This window comes from Chelonoidis abingdonii, chromosome 1, assembly GCF_003597395.2.
Source record: "Chelonoidis abingdonii isolate Lonesome George chromosome 1, CheloAbing_2.0, whole genome shotgun sequence".
Taxonomy (NCBI): Eukaryota; Metazoa; Chordata; order Testudines; family Testudinidae; genus Chelonoidis; species Chelonoidis abingdonii.
In genome coordinates, this window is record NC_133769.1 from 325,645,221 (window position 1) to 325,660,359 (window position 15,139).

General features: G+C 43.4%; 1 protein-coding gene across 3 annotated transcripts in view; it reads right to left on the reverse strand.

Annotated features, from left to right (window-relative positions):
- The window catches only part of LOC116834099 (cilia- and flagella-associated protein 337-like), an 80,968-nt gene that overhangs the window by 13,455 nt on the left and 52,374 nt on the right, over positions 1-15,139 (reverse strand). For all 3 annotated transcript variants that reach the window (XR_012655039.1, XM_032795974.2, XM_032795975.2), the window contains exons 17-23: positions 13,258-13,364; positions 13,092-13,171; positions 12,945-12,999; positions 11,502-11,547; positions 10,476-10,535; positions 9,400-9,562; positions 6,205-6,300 (exon numbers count right to left, since the gene is read on the reverse strand). Coding sequence is in view for 2 of the 3 variants with exons in the window: in XM_032795974.2 (XP_032651865.1) it covers positions 6,205-6,300; positions 9,400-9,562; positions 10,476-10,535; positions 11,502-11,547; positions 12,945-12,999; positions 13,092-13,171; positions 13,258-13,364 (607 nt within the window). In the remaining variant the exon portion in view is untranslated. The remainder of the gene's footprint in view (positions 1-6,204; positions 6,301-9,399; positions 9,563-10,475; positions 10,536-11,501; positions 11,548-12,944; positions 13,000-13,091; positions 13,172-13,257; positions 13,365-15,139) is intronic.

Below are 15,139 nucleotides of genomic sequence, written 5' to 3' on the forward strand. Positions count from 1 at the left end.
CTCCTTCCCCACTGTCGGAGTAGCCGGCAAGAAGGAACTGAGGAGCGGATGGGTCAGCAGGGGTATATACTCGGTGCCATAACGGCGCCATGCCAGGGGGCACCCAGCCGACCCACCGAGTGTTGCTAGGGTAAAAATCTTCCGACAAACGTGCACGCAGCGCGCGCACACCTAATTGGAATGGATATGAGCAACACATCTCGAAGAACAACAGTTACAAAGGTGAGTAACCGTCTTTTCTTTGTAATTGGGGAAGGAAGAATAAAGTTTTGTTACCCTGATTATGTGAATCAAGGATAGTGGAATTGTTTTATGACAGAGGGACTCGCCATCAACTAAGTAGCACTCGCTAGACAAGGGACTGAGTTCCAACCCCCCCAGTGAACTGAGAGAAATTGGGGGTTAGATATGTGTTTCTGATGGTATGGGTCTCTTTTGAAGACTGGAAGCATCATTTGTACCTCCTTCTTTCTCCACTGTAGAATATCAGAGCTAGTTTTGATTCTATTAGGAGTCTAGTTACAGGCTGCTGAGCTGAATTCACTTTGGGTTAATGGTGCACCAGCACTGGGGTTCTCCTACTACAAGCTGAAATCACTAAAGAGCTAAAATTGCTGTGGGAGCCCTGAAGATATATTGCTGAACAGCTGGCAGAGCAGAGCATGTCTGTGAGACAGCTAGAGTGGCTGGTAGAGTAGAGCAGTTTGTGGGATGGCTGGTAGAGTGGAGCAGCTCATGGTGAAGGGTACAGCAGAAATCCACAGCGAGGCGCAGTAGTTGGCCTCGGACCATGTAAGGTGCCCCTTACCACCCCTGCGTGGCCCCCCGCCCCATTTCCACCAAGGCTGGGAGGTAAAACTCTGCAGATAAACTTTTGAACTGCACTGACCAGGAACAGAGACTTCTGGGTTATTGGACTTTTGGGTGATTTTTGGGTTGCTGGACTCAAGAGACTTTTGGAGTGTTGGACTTTTGGGACTTTGGGTGATTTTTTGGGTTGCTGGACTTAAGACTCTGAGGGGGAAAGGACACTGCCAAACTTACTTGGGGGTGGGTCTTTTGCTCATGGTTTGTGTTATGAATCCTGTTTGTGGTGTTTCCCCAACATAATGCCGAATTGTTTCCCTCCTTTATTAAAAGGATTTTGCTACACTCAGACTCTGTGCTTGCCAGAGGAAAAGTATTGCCTCTTAGAGGTGCCTAGTGAGGTGGTATGTAATTGTCACTGGGTGGGGGCTCAAGCTGGTTTTGCATTGTGTTATTGAAACAGAACCCCTAGATACTGAACTCGGCCCTTGTTGCTGCCAGCTCAGACAGGCAGAAGGGTTACACAGGCATGTATTCCATGCCCCATCGTTTGTCTCCTCTGCATCAGAGTCTGTACTTCGGACATTCAGTGTGAAGGATCTGAGGGGTTTCGAGTGGTGCACCCTTATACAGCCAGGGGAGGGACTATGGCTGCAGGGTGTGAGTGCCGCCCCACGGATATTGCTAGGCAAAGTTCTCTGGCTCTGGTGCACAGAGCATGCACACATCCACATGAAATACATGTCTGCATCACATCTCAAAGAACACTGACAGGTAGGTAACTGTTTTTTCTCTGGTTCCATTCACCAGAATAACCCACCTAGGGGCAGAAATAGACACCTCGGTAGCAAAGATCTACTCATCAGTCCAAGAATTTATTTTCTTTACCCAGAGCTGCAGGAGATCTACCATAGCATTATGCCCCCAACTGCTAAGACTCTTGGTCTCAAGCACAGCGATCACTCCACAGGTACAATCACACATCAGAAGTCTTCAATCCTTCATACTAATGGTGTGGGACAACTCCCGGGAACACATGAAAGATCAAGTACAGGTTCCAACATAGGTGTTCAACTCCTTACAATGGTGGTCCGCCCACAACAATGTCCACCAAGGCACGTCCTATCTGGCTTCCAGATCCTTTAGTCCTCACAACCGACGCCAGCCTGGAGGGTAGGGAGCTCAGTTGGAGACTCAAACAGCCCAGGACCCTGGAGACAGAGGAAAAGGCTCACAGCGTAAACTTTCTAAAGCTGCCAAGCTAGCTCTGGGAAGGTTCCTGCCCACTCTAAGAAGGAACCATGTCCTGCTTCAATCAGACAGTAAGACTGTGGTCACATATTTAAACAACCAAGGGAAAACGAGTCCAGCACTACATGCAGACGTAACAGAAATAATGAGGAGGGTGGAATGGTTCCTCATTTTCCTCAGAGATCCACATCGAAGGAGACTTGAATCAAAATCCAAACTGGCTTAGCAGGCACAGGATCAACAATGCTGAATGGTGCCTGAAATCAGGAGGTTTTCAGTCTCATCATTCAGCCTCCCTTTAACCAACCTGTGAATGATAAGAATGCAAAGAGGCCAAAACAGTTCACAAAGGAGGCAGACCAGAGATCCACGCAGACAGATGTCTTATTGCCTGGCTGACCACAGGGCCTACTTTACACGATTCCACCCTTCTCACTACTGGGGAAAGTGGTCCAGAAAATAAAAAGAGAATAGGCAATGGTAACACTGATAACTCCTCATTGGCAGAGGAGACCTTGGTTCTTAGCTGTGACAGAGATGAAACTGGAGCCCTCACTCCAGCTTCCATGGAAACTGGCATCCTCTCAACAAGGTCCTTTCCTTCATCTGGACCTGAAACAGCTTCAACTAACAGCCTGCTTTTGAGAGGGAAGCTCTAGAAGGTCTCAGTCTGTCCTCCAGAATCATTAAGATACTGTTTTTGTCTACGAGACTATCATCCTCCTCTATCTGGTCCAGATTCAACAACCGGTGTCAAGTGTACAATGCAAATCCCAGAAGTCCAGGAATTCCAATCATTCTGAACTTTCTCCAAGGCGGCATAGAGAGAGGTTTGCAGCCCAGGACCATTGCGTGTCAGGTGTCTGCTCTTAATAGCATGGTATTTGCAGGATCCTTGGACTCCCTGACAGACAATCCACAGGTAGCCAGAGTCCTTCTAGCAGTCCGATTAGCCACAGTAGTAGTCAGGCCACTTTTCCTAAAACGGAACCTTTGACATGACAAATCATCCCTCTGAGCCTTTGACTTCTGTATTGGTCTTTTATTTATCCATAGACTCGTTTCTTAGTAGCTGTCACATCCGCTAGGTGAGTGTGGGAGCTGGCAGCCTTACCCATTCAGGAGCCATACTGCATGTTCTATGAAGACAGGGTGGTGCTCAGGACAGTAAAATCCCTTCTTCCTAAGGTAAATTCCTCCTTCCACACTTCCCAAGAGGTTGTGCTGCCTTTGTTCTGTCCAAAGCCACAACATCCAACTGAAAAGGTGTGGCACTCCTTAGATGTCAGAAAAGCATTGAAAATCTGTTGCAAGTGTACAGAATCCATGAAAAGATCAGGTTTTCTATTTGTGTTCTTTCACCAAAATGCCAGGGATTCAGAGCTTCCAAGTCCTCCATCACTAGGTGGATTAGACTACGTATTGTGGAAGCCTACAAATCATCAGAGGCTCCTGTCCCAGAAAGGATCAAGGCAGGGTGCTGGAACAATTTGTATAGTGGGGGTGCTGAGAGCCATTGAACCAAACTGTCTGTAAACTTTGTATGTGATGGGAACTACTTCAAGCCAGTGGGTGCGGCAGCACCCCAGTACCAGCACCTGTGGATCAAAGCACACTCCACAAGATCCTTAGCAACCTCACGGGTGGAACGAGCAAGTGCACCCAATTCGGAAATTTGCAAAGCAGCCACTTGGTCTATGGCAGCAGTTCTCAACCAGGGGTCCAAGGCCCCCTGGGGGTCCACAAGCAGGTTTCAGGGGGTCCGCTAAACAGAGCTGGCATTAGATTCATTGGGTCCCAGGGCAGACAGCCCACGCTGCCCTGACTCCAGCATTCGGGGCTGAAGCCAAAGCCTGAGCAGTTTAACTTTGCAGGGCCCCATGCAATTGTCCTGCTTGCTTCCCCCTAATGCCACCCTGGCTTTTATATGCAGAAGAACAGTAGTTGTGGCACAGGTGGGCTGTGGAGTTTTTATAGCATGTTGGGGAAGCCCCAGAAAGAAAAAGGTTGAGACACCCTAGTCTACACCTAACAGCTTCATTGGGCACTATATCTTCTGCAGAGACATCTTTTGGCAGGACGGTGCTACAGGTGGTGGCCCAGAAATAATACAGACTTTTCAGCAAGCTCACAGAAAGAGGGTTACTTCTTTCGTGCTGAACTTTTGTTTTATAACCCTCCTTGTTCAACTGATCGCTACTGCACAGGCATCCAGATTTGTGGGTGAGCAGGGCCATGACAGTGGTGCTGCAGAGGGCTCCCTGTCCTGCCGTCTAAATTATCCCAACTCCCAATTATGTGGATAAAATCCACGTCCCCCCCATGCTATTCAGATAATCAGGAGTATACTGTATTGTTATATTTCCAAGCATCCTAGCTATAATGTGCACCTAGCTATATATTAATGTTCAGAAAAGATGCAAACAAGTTTGTAATGACTAATGAAAAAAGTCATAATAATTTTATCAATATCTCCCCTACAGGGCACTTGATCTACGGTGAGCTAGCCTTTCATGCAGTGCTAGTTCTGCCTTCTCATTTCTAGCTATAATGTATTTTTAGCATCTTTCAATTCAGTGTAAGTACTTTCCCATATTAGTTTTCCATGTAAACAATTGCTGTAGTTGTTACAGAGATGTAATGTGATTGCAAAAAATAGAGGAAGCATCAATCCAAGTAGTACAAAAACAGTTAGAGAATCCTGCTGCAGAGTAGCCCTAAATGCTATTCTGGGGCAGCCTATTGGCATCTTACGGGATCACTGCTAAGGTCCCAGAGGTTGTGCTGCATAACTCAACAGTAATTAGTTATTAATTATTTGTATTATCGTAGCACTAGGAGCCCAAGTCAAGTACCAGGATCCCATTATGCTAAGCACAGTCAAACATACAACAGATACCCAGTTCCTACCCCAAAGAGCTCACAATAAGACAAGGGACAATAGACGGATACAAACAGAGGAGAACAAGGAAACAATGAGACAATATTGGTCAACATGACAGGCTGTGGTCTCAGCACATCAGTGGCCTAATCGTTGTCAACATTTTTGTAGGCATCATGACAAAGGAGGGTTTTGGAGGATGTAGCTTTGCAGATGTTTATAGGGAACTTCTCTTAAGTGTGAGGGGCACCATGAGGAAAGCATAAAGGTGATTATTTGAAAATTCAGCAATGGAAGTTCTCCCATGGGCCAATCAGAGGTGGGAGCTGATATCGCAGCAGTAAATGAGAGGTGACAGACAATGTGGTGACAGGCTGTGAAGGGCCTTGGAAGTGAATGCAAGCAGATTGTTTGATGCCATAGAGAAGCGGGGGCTAGTTGAGGAAAGCAAAGAGGAGTGACTTGATCACAGCGATGAGCTAGGAAATTACCTCTGAGCAGCATTTTGAATGGATCTGAGCAGGGCAAGATTGCACTTGTCAAGGCCAGAGAGAAGGATGTTGCTTTAATTGAGACAAAATGCTGAGAATCTTGATGAGAGTTTTAGCTGGATGGATGGATAGGAAAGGCTATATCTTAGGCTATGCCTAGACTCTAGAGTATGTGCTGGGAGTGCGATTCCCATGCTTGCATACACATATTCGCACTAGCTTGGATGAGAACTAGTGCAAGTGCAAATAGTAAAGGAGCTGCAGTAGTGGGGGCAGCAGCAGTGGAAACACAGTTTAGCTGTGCTGCATATAAGCCCATACCTGGCATGGCTAAGTCTTGCTGCCACTGCCCATGCTCTGTGGCCACCCACACCACTATTTCTGCTTGCACTAACTCTCATCAAGCTAGTGTGAATATGTGTATGCAAGCAGGGGAATCACACCTCCCACTCATAGTGTAAGATGTAGCCTTAGAAAGATTACGCAGGTTTAAGGAATGAGCTGTTGATGGGTTCTGAAGGGAAAGCTGTTCATTTCTTCTTGGCTGGAAGTTGGTTTCCAGAGTGCATGGTGTTGTGGGAACTGAGTTTGATTGAAGGCGGCAATTAGTTATGGCTCCATAGAAGTTAAAGATTGTTTAATGCTCTTTTTCTGGAAAAACCATAATCATCTGGAGTTTTTAAAATCAGTTTAGTAGCATGAATCATTTTTTAAAAATCCTGTTTCTCAGAAATGCAACATATTGTAATAAACGCTAGCGTTATTAACTCCTACCTTGAGGCCCATTGGAAATAAGAGAGGCCGCTGTTGATTCAAATTTCACTGCACGAGTCCTCAGAAATACGAGTTGAGTAATACTTGTGTCTACAGCTTGGGAAGGAAAAAGAAGAACAAGATTGATTTGTTCATTCTAAGCCTGCTTAAATCTTGAACACAACTTAATTGTTCTCTAGTGAAGGATAAAATAGAATTATATTGTAACAGCAGGTTTTCCAGAGATCAGAGTATTATTTTCCACCATATTTAGATTATAACAATTACATTCCTACTGTGCTCTCTCTAAGTAGGCATAATGCACAACTCATTATTTATCATCTATACTTGCTTTTAAGACATACTAAACCTCTCTAAGTGTTGATGATAAATATATCAGCACTGGTGATTTTTACTGAAGCTGGTTGGGAAAACTTCAACAGAACAGTTTTCCTTGGGAAAAACACAGTTCAGTTTAAATAAAAATGCTTTGCAAAATTATGTTTTTTTTCATGAAATTTCAGAGAAAGGGGAGAAATAGTTCAAAAAGACATTTCAACTTTTTCTGAACAAAACATTTTGATCTTTCCTTTTAAAATGACTTTCCTTTTTGAATTTTTTAAAATTCTGTATTGCACATTATAAAATATAATATAATAAAGTCAAAAATCATCACGGAAATAAACTGTTTTGATTTTGATGAAACAAAATATTTGGATAAATTTGAAAAGAATTTTGTTAATTGAAATTTTCTTTCTTGGAGCATTTAATTTTCAGGTTTTGTTCCGATTCAGAATGAACACAAAATTTAGAAATCTCAAAATCCTCCACGAACTGGAATTTCTGTTCTCCACCCAGCTCTAGTTTTTACCATGTGCAATGACAGCTACTGTCTGTCGTCAGAGACTGTGGGCATTCTGAGTGAAATTTACGTAGACTGTAATCTCTTTGGTTCAGGCAAGGAACACCTTTTTGTTCAGAATTTGTACAATGCCTAGCACAATGAATTCCTGGTCCATGATGAGGGCTCTGATGTACCACCACAGTACAAATAAATAAAAGGATAATAAATATTTTATTAATAATAAAACATATTGCGCAATTTTTAATTATGATAAATTGAAGCAATTGTTACATAGATTTCTTTTAACAGCTAAAATGTTCCACCCCTCCTTGTGTTAGTAGTTTTTCAGTTAACGCAACCTTAGAACAAAATATCTGGATGCTAGTGATGAGATGGTGAAAGGAAGAAAGTACAAATTATGTTTTTGGCAAGAATGCCGTTTTTCTTGGACAGCAATTCCTTTATAATTACTATGGAAAATTTTTCAAAATATTTGCTACTTCTAGGAATGCTCAGAATTTTAGTACACAATAAGAAAACATCTAAGTGTATAACAGCACACTTGCATTTCTTCAGAGTGAAGGCATTTGGAAATGTGCCTCATCAGTGCTGTATTAATATATGTGTACCTTAGGAAGATAATGTATAGTATTGCAGAGCATGTAACATGCTAAGGCAGGACACCAGTGATGTGTATGGTACAAGAACCTAGATAAAGAGCCATGACAGAAAATGGTTCTGTACCATTCTTTTGTACCCAGGACTGAACCTGATGGGGAAGTTGGGTCATTTCCACAGGCCAGGCCAACCACCGGAATATCAATCTGGGGCCAAATTCTGACCCTGTTACCATGGGACTAAAGGATACATGTGCCCCAGACTCCAGCATACGGGACCTTAGTGCCAGCCTGACTGATCCCAAGGACAGTCAAGATGGGTCAGAAAGTGATGTGGAGCTGCTTCTCAGCACCAGTTCCATAGTCAGATCCCATGGAACTGCTGAAAGGACATCTGACTCTGACCGGTAATAGCCTGCTAGGGGCCAGCAGGCCATTGAGGACCACTGGAATGAAAGGCATGGTAACCATACCTCCCAATGCACCTCTTACACTAAGGAAGACCAGATATAAGTTATGCCAGCAGTTCTCAAACTGTGAGTTGGGACCCCTAAGTGGGTTGCAACCCTGTTTTAATGGGGTCTCCAGGGCTGGCTTAGACTTGCTGGGGTTCAGGGCTAAAGTCAAAGCCCAAGCCCCACTGCACAGGGCCAAAGCCAAAGCCTAAGGGCTTCAGCCCTGGGTGCCCAGGCTCAAGTTACAGGCCTCCTGCCTAGGTCTGAAGCCCTTGGGCTTCGGCCCCAAGTGGTGGAGCGGTGGGGCTTGGGCTTTGGCTTTACCCCCCACTCCACCGGGGGCAGTGGGGCTCGGGTGGGCTCAGGCTTCAGTCCCCCCTCCTGGGGCCATATAATAACTTTGGTTGTCAGAAGGGAGTCACAGTGAAGTTTGTGAACGTCTGAGTTACGCCAGTCAGGAATTCCACCATGCCCAGGGAATCTCCAGATGCCCTATTAGGGCAGCTTTCCATCCCCTTTACTGCTCTGCAGCGCTGAGGAGACAGAGCATGGTCTGAGGAACCAGAAGAAGGAACTTGTAAATACTTTTATACTCTTAAGCATGTAACCAAAGGACAATTGTTCATTCAGTTATAATGCTTAAAGAAAGAGATGGCCTTGCAGCTAAGATACTAGATGGACTCTGGAGGTCTGGGTTCAATTCTCTGCTCTGCCACAAACTCCCTGCCTGACCTTGGGCAAGACATTTAGTTGCTCTGTGCCTCAGTTTCCCCAGCTATAAAATGAGCATAATAAGCCTTCCTTTGGGTTGTCTATTTGGAACATAAGCTATTCAAGGCAGGGACTGTTTCTCAGTGTGTGTGTGTGTACACACAGCACACATAGCACAATGTCTCATTTGGAGCCTTTAGGCAGGCACTACTGTAATACAAATAATTATTCATGTATATGTGTATATATACCCCCCAAATACACCAAGAAAACAAATATAATCAACTTCATCCTTTGTCCTTGATATTTACTACAAACTATTTGATTTGCTCATTACATTAGAGATAACAGCTTTAACTAAGCCAATGGTATGGCACTGCTCCCTTGCCCTACATTGCAATAATTTTATATGCTGTACAGTTACCATGCTGTCTTCCTGTTCTTCTGAATTTATTAAGTGTCCTCCTAATAGCATAGTTTGCAGTAACATGCGAGGTCCACATCTCTCCAAAAAAGATTTTGAATGAAGGGTTAAGCTGGAAAGTGCTTAGGAATAGTGTTCCCTGTAGTTTCCCTAGTCAGTACTTACCTTCTGTGCCAGCACAGTGAGCGGGAAAAGATGTGTGAAGTTTGCGGTATATGTGTCCTGAGATCATATTCCAAATGATAATTTCACCATCATAACTGGAGGTGGCAAGAAGAGTAGGTGGACACTGAGCAATACACAGAATATCCTCTTTGTGGCCACAGCTCTAAATGAAAACAGAGGACATAAAAGAAACACTGCTGTTCCTTTCCCTTTGTTCAGCAAGAGAAAGGGACCCAGGCACCTAAGCACAGACTTTCCCTGCTCCTGCTGGTCACACACAAGAACCTATGTCATCTCTCCAGCCTAATCTCCTACATAGTATCAGATGAGAAATTTAAAACAACTGATTTAGTGTCTTTTGGACCATACATCTCATTTGCAGATGCTTTTCTTCATCCCATCCCATCAGGGTCTACAACTCACACAGCTTTAATTATTACCACCTTCTCCCTCTCTGCTGGTGACTCACAGATCTTCCCCCATCCTCAGTTCAGACTGTGTCCATCTCTCTGACATCTTCTGCTGGATGTCTCACTGAAGCTTCAAGATACTCAACCAGTCAAAAAACGAACTCGTCGTCTTTCCTCCAGGATCATCTTCTTCTCTCTCTCCCTCTGCATTATATGTCCACAGCCCCACCATCCTCCTAGTCTCACAGCCGTGATGTCAGTTTTTGACTCCTCTCTCCTCTTCACACTGAAGTAGCCATCTAATTCTGCTGGTTTTCATTCCAAAACTTCTGCAAAATCAGCTATTCTTCTCCATCCCCAACAAAAAAAGCTCCTGTTCAGACCTCGATCATTTCATGCCTCAACTACTACATCTCCTTTTCCTCCTCCTTTCCAACCTGTATGATGCTTACCTTGTTCCTCTCTAATCTGCTCAAAACTCAGGTGTGAAAGTTATCTATCTAGAATTATATGTTGGTAAGAATTCAAATAACTGCTCATTACTAAAGTCTAACTGTCTGTGTTCAATCCTATGTTCAATTATTTATCCAGTTTTGTATCAAATAACATCTGACATTTTTTTTTAAATAACTTTATTTGTAATACAGAATCAAGATGGATTCTTACTAAATCATCCTGCCAATAGGGCTGAGGTTTCTGAAAGTGATGAAGGTCGTCTGCAGAGTCCTGTTCCAAACAACAAAGATAAAAGAGAAATTGGTGTATTTTCAGCATTTCCTCAGTCAACAGGGATTTGTTCTTCTACTAGGTATGTACGTACAGCTCAAAAGAAGTTTAACTCACATGTGCAAAAGACAAATGGCTTTAAAACGCAAGTAATTCCCACTGACACAAAAGTGAACAGACAAGGCCCTTCATATTGCTAGAAACAATAGGTAACAAACCAAAAGGTTTGAGAACAGCATGTTTCCAATATCTATTTAAGTTAATTTTTAATTAAAATCTGGATAAATATTATAATAAACATGCATTGCATATTAATAGCAGTATATGCAACAGTACTGCTTGCTAAAGGCTCTTTGATTTGGCCATGTGTTTGATGATGGGCAACTGGATGGCTCACTGATGACTGTCAAATGTAATTTTGCATTTACTTGCTCCTGCAGGTTGCCTAAGATACTGAATTCAGAAAATAGACAAAATGTCCAGGCCATGATCCTGCAAAGATTTACATATGAGCACAACTTCATGTGCTGAGTGGCCACGTGGAATTCAATGGTACTACTCTCAGGGTGAAATCCCGACCCCAGTGAAGTCAGTCAGTGTTTGGCCACTGAAGTCAATGGGACTAGGACTTCACCCTCAGTGCAATAAGTTACCCATGTTATGTCTCTGCAGGATCATGTCCTTGAAATTTTGTTTGTTTACTGGGCACAGAACCTTAGGCAACCTACAGAGAGTGAGATTAAGTTTTACATGTCCTATCTTTAAGTGGAGGGGGTTGAGTGTTGGACAACATTTTTAGTCTTAGCCCAAAACAGAAACGGTTAATACATCAGTGACTATAAACAGATTTTTCCCCCTTTTCACTTCTAGTGAGAAGCAATAAACACAAAATTTAAGGGTTCATTTTAAAATAATAATAATTTTATATTAATACCAAGTCATTTTAGATATATATTTTTCACTTACAAAATACATGCTTATTCTTCTATCCCATCCAACAGCTATGATATACCTACAAGAAGATTTAATAAAGTGTTCAGTGTTCTTCTGTTTGTTTTTATATACTAGTAATTTTTTTAAAAGAGAGATGGTTTTTAAATATTACTGTTTTAAACATCAAGGAAATGGGAAAGTTACACACAGCTTGCCAAAATTAATGAAATAATCCACTGAGAACTGTCTTCATGGAATGATAGCACCTATTAGGACAATATTGTGTTTTTCATTATGTTTCTACAGTGGCTAACACAACTGGGGTCCTGGCTTCCACATGCTATTGTAACACAAATGATAACAATATGGGAGCACTGTGTACTGAGTAGCAGAGCAACAGCATCTGTCTCAGAGAACTAGGGGTCTGTAAGCCAGCAAGCAGCTTCACTAGCCAGGGAAGGTAAAATAAAGCCAAAACTTCAGTTTGGGTCATACCCTTTTCTTCTGGGCTGGCTTTACCATCGCTAGAGGATTCAAAACAAGAGCAAAGTATCTCAGAACACTTGGTCCCAACCACTAGAGGTCTTTGAAGCTTTCAGCAAGCAGGGAAGAGACAGGACACAACCTCCTCCTTGAGTTGCCTTTCCTGGCTATCCTCGATGGGCCTCCTGCCAGATTCCCATGAAGTGACTTCCCTCAGGGTCTTAGGTAAACCCTCATCTTCTCCAGACTGAGCCAGGGGCATTCCATTATGTAATCTCCAGCATACAGTCACATGCTGCTTAGTCAGCTGACCCCTTTCCTCATGGGCTTTGTCTGGTGACAGCAACCCCGTGCCATGCCCCATCAACAGATGTGCTGGCTGCCCCCGCACTTACAGGCCAGTGCTCTATTAATGGCTCTATAGGCGCTCATCAAAGAATGTAACCTGCTTTGTATACCTGTACAAGTCTGTTTATTTGCACTGTGTTTAATTTTCAGAGGTTATAGTTCTTTTTGTGGCACTGGTGTGAACAATGCTCCAGTAATGTCACAAAGACTCATAGACTCTAGGTCAGAAGGGACCATTATGATCATCTAGTCTGACCTCCTGCACAACGCAGGCCACAGAATCTCATCCACCCACTCCTGTAACAAACCCCTAACCTATGTCCGAGTTATTGAAGTCCTCAATTCATGGTTTAAAGACCTCAAGGTGCAGAGAATCCTCCAGCAAGTGACCTGTGCCTCATGCTGCAGAGGAAGGCCAAAAACCTCCAGGGCCTCTGCCAATCTGCCCTGGAGGAAAATTCCTTCTCAACCCCAAATATGGCAATCAGCTAAACCCTGAGCATGTGGGCAAGACTCACCAGCCAGCATCCAGGGAAGGAATCACTTTCTACAGAAAACAGCTAGCACTTGCAGTATAAATTCCCACAAAATATATCACTCCCTAGCCCTAGGACAAGGTTCACACCAAACTGTGAAAGATCTGACCTGCTTCTGTTCACCTCCACGTAGGTGCAGTCACAGACTTCAGCACATTTGTCTTCTGTAGGGAAAAATAAACCAAACATTTATTCTTTTCAATACTTTAAATCATATTTTTCCAGTCTTTCAAATATTTTCCAACATGCTGTTTACCCCTTTTCAAAGTATTCAAACAATGTCCATTGTTGTAATTCCATATTTTCAAGCATCCATCTCTTCCTCCTGTAATTAACCTAAAATGGGATTAAAATTCAATATATTTCGCACATGTGCCAACAATTTTATATATATCTTCAAATAAACATAAAAAGAAACATACCTTCTTCCACTGACATCAAAGGTCAAACAGGTTATTGCAGCACCTCCATGAGCACCACTAAACTCAAATAAATGCTTTCCTGTTTCAAAATCCCACACTTTAACCACCTTTTAAAAGACAAACAAACAAATAGTGATTGAAGGAGTGTCTGAAAAGTAGCAGGATTTTTCCATTTTACCTCCTCTGCACAGCCTTTCTCAACTGCTTTTTTTTTTTAGCTGAATGGTGTAGCTGCAGGCAGCAGGAGAGCCTGTTATTTGATCTCCTTTACTGAGATCTTCAATGTCTCAAAATGAGCCTTGGAAGGTGCCTAGATACTCATGTGTCAAGTATCTACCTATGTTGGATTGGCACATATACAAGAAGAAACATACATAGCACTGGTCAGCGTGACTGCTTGGATTACCATCACTTTAATCAGTATCCAGATTTACATAGGACAAAATTAAGATGACCTAGATCACATTGATCTACAGCAACAGCAGTATTTACATCACTTTTGCATGTCCACGCTATGCTCCTTGTGTTAGCAGTGCATATCCTTACCAGGAGCACTTGCACTGATTAACTGTCTGTGTGGGGCGCTATAGGATGGCTTCAGGAAGGCAGCAACAGTCGATGTAAGCTACACTGACACTGTGTTGACCTAACTGTATCGACCTAAGCACTACGCTTCTTGTGGAGGTGGAGTATTAAGTCGGTGTAGTGGGTGAGTTACGCTGGCGGGAGCTACATCTTAGTGTAGAAGCTTACAGAGTTGGGTTGACGAAAGCTGCCGTTGATGTAAGTGTAGACCAGGGCTCAGTGTTTGAGAGAGAAAAAAGAAACACCGACTCTAGAAAGACACATATTGGGTTGGGGTGGAATCTAAGACCCCAGTCTATACTATAAACTTATATCGCTATAACTACATCACTCAAGGGTGTGAAAAATCCACACCCCTGAGCAACACAGTTATACTGACCTAACCCTTGGTGTAGCTACTGCCTCTCAGGGAGGTGGATTAACTACACCGATGGGAGAAGCTCTCCTGTTGGCATAGTAACATCTTCACTAAAGGGCTACAGTGGTGCAGCTGCAGCACTGTACGTAAAGACAAGCCCTAAGGTACATATGCCTCTTCTCAAAAATATGTGAAGTTCTTCCAAAGATGTCACTGTAGATGCCATAACTTGATTTATTGCCTTTAAAATATTTTACAGATTGGCAATTAGCTACACGGGTAATGGGTAGAGCTGCTCAAAACTTGGGCTTTCTGGTTCATGAGAAATTGCAACATTTTCAAACTTGATTAATTCCAAATTTCCATGAATCCAGAATTTTTGACGTTTCCAATGAAACAGAAATCCTAGAGAAAAAAAAACAACCTGATTCTGACACATTACATTTCCAAAACAAAATATGCTCTCCAGGCTAGCAGTTGCTAACTGCAATTGACATTCTGGTCAGCATCACTGCTGCTATGAGTTTCACCACTGCTAACAGCAACAGTGAGATTGACAAGAATACCAATTGCAGGCAGCAGCTGCCCAGACTTTGAGGTCTGTGGCTCCCGGGTAACCCTGGCATGTGTCCCAGGACCCCAGGGCTTCCAGACTCCTGATTCAGCTGGTTCCCCCACTTCTGTCCCAGGGCCTCTCGGGTCCCAGCTTTGCACAGTGAGCCTAGAAGCCCTGTGAACCCTCACGATTTCTAAGCATCACATTGTGCAGCTTGGAACCTAGATTCTGAGTCCTGACTAGAGTGAGGTCTCCCAGGACTTCCAGATTCCTGGCTCTATGGCAGAGAGTCTGGAAGCCCTGGCAGGGCAGAGCGGCTCTGAAGCTATGGATCCTGGAAGCCTGGCGTTTCTGGCCCTGGCCAGTCCAGGCAGGTTGATTCA